The 9,646-nt window shown below is 37.7% G+C and overlaps 1 protein-coding gene across 1 annotated transcript in view; it reads left to right on the top strand.

The window, feature by feature from the left end:
• The first annotated feature begins 2,655 nt into the window (after nucleotides 1-2,655).
• The window catches only part of snx7 (sorting nexin 7), a 12,666-nt gene continuing 5,675 nt past the window's right edge, over nucleotides 2,656-9,646 (top strand). Inside the window, exons 1-6 of the mRNA XM_008307387.3 lie at nucleotides 2,656-2,842; nucleotides 4,063-4,260; nucleotides 5,953-6,063; nucleotides 6,265-6,423; nucleotides 7,705-7,903; nucleotides 8,659-8,858. Coding sequence (XP_008305609.1) covers nucleotides 2,753-2,842; nucleotides 4,063-4,260; nucleotides 5,953-6,063; nucleotides 6,265-6,423; nucleotides 7,705-7,903; nucleotides 8,659-8,858 — 957 coding nt within the window. The 5' untranslated portion in view covers nucleotides 2,656-2,752. The remainder of the gene's footprint in view (nucleotides 2,843-4,062; nucleotides 4,261-5,952; nucleotides 6,064-6,264; nucleotides 6,424-7,704; nucleotides 7,904-8,658; nucleotides 8,859-9,646) is intronic.

Raw genomic sequence — 9,646 nt, 5'->3', positions numbered from 1 at the left:
TCTTTTTGGTATTCAGCTCAAGCAACACCCACATAATTTTGAATTGCAAAAATGGCAAGAAGGGAGTGAAACATTATTTGTAAAGCCACTGCTACGATGCCATTATAAGAAATACAGGGAAGACGTCTATCTCACAGTGTGTTTCTGATTCAGTGAGCTTCTGCAGTGAGTACCGACTAGACACAGTGACACGGGCAAATGCTAGAAAGGCCGTAATAGTAACTGTACATGAGCAAATGGATCGACAGTCATAAAAAATCTCCTGTCCATTAGGGATAATTGGCCGTGTTTGAGGGAGCAGCATAATGATGCACTGACGTAGGTGAGCTGAGAGTTACACATAATCAATTCCAAAAAAAAAAAAAAAAGTACTGTGTGATAATTTGTCACAAGTCTGTCCTTAATTCATACATAAATCTTTACCCAAATTCCTTTTAAACTAACAAAGTCAGCTTAAGAAAAATCTCCCAAAAATCTATTTGAAGTCAATTAACTTGTCAGGTGTATTGATAGCAATTGGTATAAAAACAAATTGAAAAATATTTCCACTTGTTCTCCCCTAATGTAAGAAATGTCGTGTCTATCAAAGAATAAGTGTTTGATTTGAACTAGAAAAACGTGATGCTGTAAGACAGTGGGAGCAGCAACATGGTCTGTGGGGAGTAGAAGCGGGAGATGAAGGAGACCATCTACGACCATGCCAGAGCCTGACACACCGCATTTCTTGTTCAACAGTGACATCTTTTGGTGCATTGTGTAACGGCGAGACAGACACTGTTAGTGAATGGTACACCTTTTCTATATTTTAGAGATTGAATATATAATGAAAATATTGGAAATTAATTTTGACAGTTTATTTATGTTATCAATATATTCATTACCACTACAGGTTATTGGAGTTAAAACCCCAGCACTACTGGGACAGAACCCACAACCCTCCAACTGTAGGACAATGGTACTTCCTACTGTGCTACAATGACTCTGGACTCATTAACATATAAGTAAAAACTAAACTTAAAGAACTTTTTTGAATTAATATAAATAAAATGTACAAGATTAGACCTAAACCTCCAAAGGAAATTTGGCAAAATAGATGATTGCCTCCATTTTGTGGCATTACAATCCATGAAACAGAAGGAATTAAATTAATGTAACCATACCTTGTACCAGTATTTGTCAGGTCGGGTTCAAAAGCCTAACGGGCCTTATCTTGCCCCATATATATATTAACTGCCAACTTGCATAGATGAACTAAGACAGAGTAGGATACAGTTGTACCCCTAGATACAAGTTTAATCCGTTCCCTAAGAGCACTCGTGTGTCGACCAACTCATATCTAGAATGCATCCCCACCCCAAAAAAAAAAAAACAACTAAAAACCAATTAATTCGTTCCAGAAATATATTGATAATTAATTAAATTAATATCCCCTTTATCTAAACATCATAAACATAGATATAAACAAATATAGTGATAATATAAAATAATAATTTAGAAAACATTTTATATTATTGTTATAAAAATTGGTAAAATAACCAAGCGAGTGACTGGGAATGAGGGCTCGATTTAGATTAAAGAAAGAGAGAGAGATTTTCAATAAATGTGGTGATTAAAGAGGCAAACATTAGCTAATACCCAGTAAACCATCCTTCAGTCAACAAAATAAGTTATTCGCAATCTATATATTATGTACATGCGTCAACTTATTTACAGTATTTACGGTAAGGAAACTCTATTGCACAGAATAGAACATGCACAGAACCACCAAAAGGGCATTGTCGCTATTGCAATGTGTGTAGTTCCAATCACTACTTTATTGAAGTACATTTCTGAATGGAAAATAACGTAAGGTTTTGCAATAAACCTAAATTTCCCATTTTGACAACGTATACTGTAAATGCAAAGCACAACAGCTAAATCTCGAAGGGGGTTACTTTCCTAAATCTTCCGGATCCACCCCCTTGTCTGAGCTGAGTGACCGGAAACATCGCCCACCGGAAGTTCTTCCATGTTTCGTCAAAATTAAGGCCTCGGCTACTTTGCGGGAGAGGGAGAAAGAGACAGGCAAATCTATAGTTATACAGCTAAAGAATAAATAAACCCTTTCATAATTAATACTGTACCATTTCAACTCTTCCTTCTTTGTCACTTATGCTTATGTGTAGTGAAATCATGTTTCATATACCACTATTTAAGCAATAAAACTGATTATTAGATTATAAATTAATCTCCTTAACTGTCAACACATTGTCATTACTTATCTTAATTTGTGTTTCCAGTTGTCCCACAATGAAAGTGTTTAGATTCTATCTTTGAAGAGTTTTGAAGAAGTTGTCGTTCTAAAATATGGGTTATTGACCGACTCCACCATTTTTCATTTTCAGCAATTCTGGTTAACCTTCTCTTCAGCATCTCCTAACAATTTCTCCATAACATCTGGCTGGCAACAATAAAGTGGCTGATAACAATAAAATCACGTGTTTTCTTTATGGCTGGCAACAATAAAGTGGCTGATAATAAAATCATGTGTTTTCTTTGTATTAAGATGACTGGGTCACTTTATTTGTTAAAAAATAAAGCGCAAATAAAAAGTAACAATCATTATTGCGACCATGCTTTTATTTTGTAAAGTCTTTTGGGAAATGCTGCTCGGCCTCACTCCTTTGCGCTGCTGTAAAGTTGTGGTAGGAGTCAACAGTTTCGCCTTCCTTTACTTCCGTCTCATGAAGTTATTCCATTAAAAAAGTTTGAGATGGACATTAACGGCCAGACTCTCCCCGCGGACTTCTCGGGACACATGTTGGATATGGATGAGGACGAAGACCTTGAGGTTTTTAGCAAGGTAAAATACATGTATACATAATAAAACGCAAATTGAAAAAAACGCAAACGTTTCAGACTCAGCCACAGAGTGGGCATATGTCTTTCTGACTAGTGTTTAATTTACTTAAGACTGTGTTTTAAACATGACCAGTTTGTCGTAAATGAACACAAACATCGCTACGTAGGACAAAGACCAGGCCGGGATCAGCTGATGAGCTGACCTTCGTACTTGACAACATTTTTCCTAGTATTCCTAACGAAAACCAGTTCATGTTTTTAGTATTTGAATATTAACTACCCCCAAACAAAGCATTTTACAAATAAAACGCACACAGTAATATTGTAATGACATCTGTTGGTTGTCCTAATAAATTCGTCCGCAGAATAATTACTCATACACAAAGATTCATACTTTTACCAGCAATGTATATAATGCAAATAAAAACATGGCTCGTTAGGTTCATTTTACTTAATTTGCTGGATTTAACGACAACGTTCTCATTATTCCATAGACCAGGTAAAATATTATTAGAATACAGAAAGCTTATTTTTCTCTTTAAATATTTTATGTGTTCATTATCATTATAGTCAGAAATGTTGTAAGACTACATTTAAAAGCTCACCATTCTGTAAAGTGTCATAAAATATGAAATCTAGTCCTTTAGATCCTCTACAGTCATTGGCAGTATAACTGTGGTTGCTGAAATAAACTGTTTTAGGTTTTGTGTATGCATGTGTATACATCAACTGTCTTCCCTTTTTTGACAATAAAGTTGACTTTGACTTTGACTTGACTTCCTTTTTAAAATACATTTTCATTTTCAAGTATTTCAAGCAGATGTAGACAATATACAACTCTAAATACTCAAATATATAAGCTCAACAACATTTAACATTTTCCAGCCATCTGGGCCTGTTGAGAGCAATTATTAATTCTACGAATATACATCTTCCAAGGGCGTGGTCTTGTGGCCAGGAAACAAATCCTCTGCAGTACAGTAGCTGCCAGGTCTAGGACCTAAATGTTTTCTTAATCATTTAAATTTCCTTGCCTTCCTGCAGTTTGTTGTTGTTGATAATGAGTTATTGGTTCACTGTTTTCCTTCAATACAGTTTTTAAATAAATGTTTGCATTTTACTGTAGGTGTCAGCAGTATATTTCAGTAAATCAGTACATTTGAAAGAGTCTGAAAATGTTCTTGTATCGTAACACCATTTGTTATCATCTCATCGGTGCAGAAAACATCCCATGTCGATGGAGATGGGAACCCTGTGCCCAACTCTCCTAGCTCAATGGTCAATCAGTACAGACTGGAGGAGGACGGAGATGAAGAGCATCGGGACATTCATACCAAAGACCTTTACATCACAGTTGACGACCCAGAGAGTCATGTGACTGCCATTGAGACCTTCATTATGTACAGGGTTCTGACGCGAGTAAGTTTCATCAGTTTCATTAAGCTGTAAAATGTTCTCGATTATGTGTACTGTCTGAGTCTGGATGAGTGTAGTTGCATGTCAAGGCTGTGGAAAGAACTACATGTTCTTGACTCTTTAAAAGCAACTCTCTTTGAGTGTAAGACTTCTTCTTCTAGGTGTTCCTTTCCACCACAGTGGATCATATGCCGCCATCTTATTCTCACTGCTTCCTACCATCTCCATGCCGCCATCTTCACTACGTCTACTTCACAACTTCATCTTCAACATCCTTTGTCCTAAATATCTCTCCTCAACAAATCTTACTTTTCTACAAAGTGCTCTACTTTAACTGTACCTCCGTTTTGGTCATTTCTGTCGCTGTGCATCCTGGTCGCTCCCAGTGAAAATGATAAACCATACATCACAGCAGATCTCGCTACTGTCTTAAAACTTCACTTTTAATATGCCTATATTCTATTCGTAATGTTGAACAATTCCACCTCTGTATGAAGAGCCATCTGGTTAGGATGTCTCCAGCTGTTGTGGCATTCAAGGCACATTCCACCAGGTAGAGGTCCATAAGATGACCCAGAATAATAATATAATAATAATACATTGAATATTATTGATCCTATACTTGAAAAATTGTGTGTTTTTCTGTAACAGATGCTCCGACAGTCTGCCCCCCGGAGGCACCAAGTATATGGTTTCTCTGGGAATCGAACTCAGAACTGAAATGACATCAAAGTAGTGGGATTTGATAGATAATAAAGGGAGGTCCTCGACTTATGTCACAGTTCCGTTCCTGCGGTGTGACGTACCTCGACTTTCACCGTGAGTCGGATCTCACATACTGTACATATAAAGATGTCACTCACTTTGTTAACAGAGTTTTGACATCATAGTCTAGGGCATACTGTAGAAACATCAGAAGAGTCATATGTACTCTTGGGAGCCACAATGAAGGTTCAAAAAGTTCCCAAGAAAAAAACCCCAAAGGAAAGAAGGCAAATATAGCACATTCCTATGTGGGGCATACAACCGGCGAATCAAAACAAGGCCGCCCCCCACGCAATGAGCAACACGGCAATGTATTCGTCTGCTTCACTCACCAACTAATTCCCATGTGAACTAGTACGCGTGTTTTAACGCTGTGTGTCAATGATGGAAGTTTTTTAAAAAGAAAAAAGCTATACTTTGTCCGATCTGACACGTAAGCCCAAATGCTCACCTTAACTTTCGTAATATGCCATGAGCATGCTGAAGGAGAAAAGTTCATATCTTGCAGTATTGAAATCAGTATCGGACATGAAAAAGTTGTATTGAGTCAACCCTACTTCTAACATGAGTTAAACGCAACCACGATGGCCATCAGCTTACACGAAAAGTACCCAACAGCAAGAAAAGTTGTCACAACACTTTGTATGATTCGGCTTTTTCTAGAATCAAATAGTTTTGTAATGGCAAGATTAGCAAACTTTTTTAATTTATTAGAAGTAAATTGTATATTTTCAGCAAGTCTGGAGACATTATGCAAGTTGAAATGATCACTTCCTGTAGGCGGGTTGATGTCAATTCCGCTTCCACGTTGTGGTTGTCTAACTTGACAGAGATGTGAAACAGTGGTTTGTACAGATAAAAATATACATGTTATCGGGTTCTCAATGATTTCAATCTGAGTCTGAATGTCACTTCTGCTTTTATACCTAGACCACGAGGAGTGAGTTTGACTCCAGTGAATACGAGGTACACCGGCGCTATCAGGACTTTGTGTGGCTCCGGAGCAAACTGGAGGAAAACCATCCAACACTCATCGTCCATGTATGTATTAGTCATCTGCTGTACGTATTAGATGATGTATTACATCATCTGCTTTCAACTATCTGCTGACCACAATATCCATGTCCCCCTCATTTAACGCAAGCAATGCATATGTGTGCAAAACTTTCCAAAGAACTTTTTCTACAGCATACTTTTGGTTTTGTATTCATCCTGTCTGTCTGTCTGTTTTTGTTTTTGTAGCCACTGCCAGAGAAGTTTGTGGTAAAAGGCATGGTGGAACGTTTCAGTAATGACTTCATCGAGACCAGAAGGAAAGCGCTCGATCGATTCCTTAAAAAGACTGCTAACCATCCCGTTCTGTCCTTCAGCCCGCACCTCCAAGTCTTCCTTACCGAGGCTGTAGGTTTCACACTAAAACTGTACACTTTGTGTTCTCAAAATAATTTCAACACCATTGGAGGACGATATACGTACACAGAAAATGAAAGCACTATACAGATGGACACTCCGCAGAGAGCTGTAGGTTGTATGCTTCCTAAAATAGGTGGCCTTCAAGTTGCCGTTTTCAAACAAAGCCAGAGTCAATATAACAGAGCTTTTGTGAATACCATGTTGCTAAAACAACAGGAGTAGACGATACGACGAAGAGAGGTAAAGAATATGAGGGAATTGTAATTGATTCCAACATTAGAGTACAAGCAGGAGTGTCTACCTCAGTGAAATATTTCCTGACAGCTAATGTGGATCATTAATTAAAAGTTGTCAAAAGTAACAAAAAATAGCTTTCACTGTTGTTTATCGTTATGAGTGCGAGTCTGAACTCAAGGGGTGGCACAACATCATATATATATATATATATCATTCGCAACAGGCAACTCATTTGTTACATACGTAGTGCGCCTTATATTCACTTTGCATATAGGCAAAGTGTAAAAGTAAATACTGTAACACTTGTATAATAATTTGGGAGGAAAAAGCACATGGATAAGAGGCTGAAGTCAGACGTTTCCCCCTTGCTGTTTCAATTACAATTTTTATTTTTTGATTCTGGTTAAGACCCCAAGCATATTAACGCAGGCTGCATGACTTTAGTCGTACGGCCAAAAGTTGTTCAAAATCCCTGCTCAACCCCAGCTTAGCAATACTGCACATTCAGGAAAAGAAGACAGTTGCAAACGGGGGGGGTCAGCCTCTATATTTCTCAGAGGGTGAGGATATTTATTTACAGACACCTTGGGGCCAGACACTCATTATTAGATCTTTGGAATCCAGTCACAGGTCAGACTGGAGGATTCGATGGACCAGATTCGGCGCGCGTGCCGCCAATTGGTGATCACTGGTTTAAATCAACAAAAGTGACAAACTAGTTCCATCCAGCAAGTAAGGCAGTTACCGCAACCGGCTCTGCATCTGTTCATTTTCAACAAGTAAATTAGTCTTTCATCTTTCATCATCTTTTTAATCTGCTATTTTACTAAAATTGTTGTTCTCTAGCCATCAACATCTTCTAGCACAATTTGGATAAAAGACTAGTACGCTGTTGACATACTGTACTCTCTCGCCTCTGAGGTTGATGATGGCGGATTTGAACATATGTTGGTTCACAGACGTCTTCAGAGAGTGTGAACGTGCACAGTTCAGTGCCTTTGTTGTGTGTGATTGTCATTTGACTGTTTGCAGGATCTGGCATCTCACAAGAAGCAGGGTCCAGGCTTCCTCAGCAGAATGGGAGAAACAGTGAGGGCAGTGGCCAACACCGTACGGGGATTGAAGAGCCGACCCGAAGAGTTCACTCAGATGCAGGAGTATTTGGAAGTCTTCAGCAGCAAGATAACCTCTGCTGATAAAGTCACTCAAAGGATCATCAGGGAACAAAAAGGTAGAGTGATACATGCATGGAATTTAGAGCGTGTATTGTAGTTTGTTACACTGATTAATAAAAAATAAAAAAAAATCTTATATTTCTCCAATAGGTCAGTACTATCAATATCTGCAAACAGAAAGCTAGGATAGTAGGAATTAAGAGGATTTGTGCTGACTTTTCTCTTAACCATGTAACCATGGGCGTACCGTTATAAGTTCTATTTCATTTTATGCTGTTTTTTTAGTTTTCAAAGCTTGTAACTATTTTATCTTAGTGTTTTATTTAAATAGGTATGTATATTCTCGCCGTAAATGCAACCCTGACCCCTTTTGCTATATTTGTGGTCGTTTCACCATTTCAAGTCAGAGGGCAAAAATCAGTGCATTTGTCAAACAAGCATATTTTTATTATATTAATTCCAACTTGAGATTCTAAAAGCAGTGGACCATTAAGAAGTACTGGACAAGTCGACTAATTTTCACTTTATTAATATGACATTAGTGAGTAGATCAACACTGCTAAGAATGGGGGGGAAAAAAACTGAACAATGATCAATGCAATTGAGCAAAAGGGATATGCAAATAAAATCATAATAATAATCACTCATGAGTTATTTAGAAAAATGGAACTGTATGGTTTCAGATGTATGGTGGTCAGTTGGTCAGATGTTTCATAATTCCTTTTTTGATTAGCAGCTTAATGCGAAACTTCATAGAATGTCATGGTCATTTTTACTTTTTTTTTTTCACCTTTGTCCTCTGTTTCACCAGAGTACCTGGATGAGTTAAAGCAGTACCACCCCATGTATGTCCAATGGGCAAATTCGGAGGATGTCCTGGCGGATTCCCTGAAAAGTGTGGCCGACTGTGTGGAGCGTTGTAGTAAGGAAACAGAGGAGCAGACTCAGCATCTCTCTGAAATCCTGTGCCCTGCCATACATGAGTATGTTCTCTGTGCTGACACGCTCAAGGTAAGTCTGGCTGTCTAAAAGCCTCAAATGAATCTCAACTGAATGCATTGATCAAGACGGGAACAGGTTGTTGTACTTGGCTCGGAAGACTAGAAATTTAGAGAACTAAGTAAAGCAGCTGGCATTTTCCTAAGATAACTATTGGGCCGCTTTTTTAGACATGAATTGTTCATTCAAACTTTAACTAGTTACATCTTAAAATTGTCTTCCGCAAATGTCATAATAACTTATTGTACAATGAGGCATTAGCAAAATAATGCAGTTGAGCCATTCAAATTATTTGTTTACCCAGTGCCACCAGTGCACCAGAACAAAGAGGAATGTTAACTGAAAGATGTCGTGGATTTTGGAGCATCATAAAAAATCTTTATTGATAGGACATTTAAAGAAATGTTTGCCTACTTCTGTCATTAAGGAAAGTTAAAAAAAAAAAAAAAGAAAAATTAAAACAGAAAAGGTTTTGGTCAAACCTTAGTTTGCATTTTTTTCCAAAAAAAAAAAAGGACTTTTGATTTATTGTTTTAATGTTGTGCACTAGTGTTGTACTTTTTTTCTTTCTCATGTGCCAACGCCCTCTTTACCTCTAATTCGGTCACCAGATATTTGATCATCGACTTAACCAATAGTCATAATTTTTTTTTTTTTTTTTATTCATTTACACAAGAACAAACCAAACCACTTATTGGTAACAGGCGCACGGTAGATAATACATGATCAGATGATCCCCGGTCAGTCCTGGAGGATAAAACTGTCAGAAAGCCGACTCAACTTTGATTTTATTGTCATAT

Source organism: Cynoglossus semilaevis, chromosome 3 (genome assembly GCF_000523025.1).
Source record: "Cynoglossus semilaevis isolate Cse_v1.0 chromosome 3, Cse_v1.0, whole genome shotgun sequence".
Taxonomy (NCBI): Eukaryota; Metazoa; Chordata; class Actinopteri; order Pleuronectiformes; family Cynoglossidae; genus Cynoglossus; species Cynoglossus semilaevis.
This window is presented reverse-complemented; position numbering and strand designations above follow the sequence as displayed.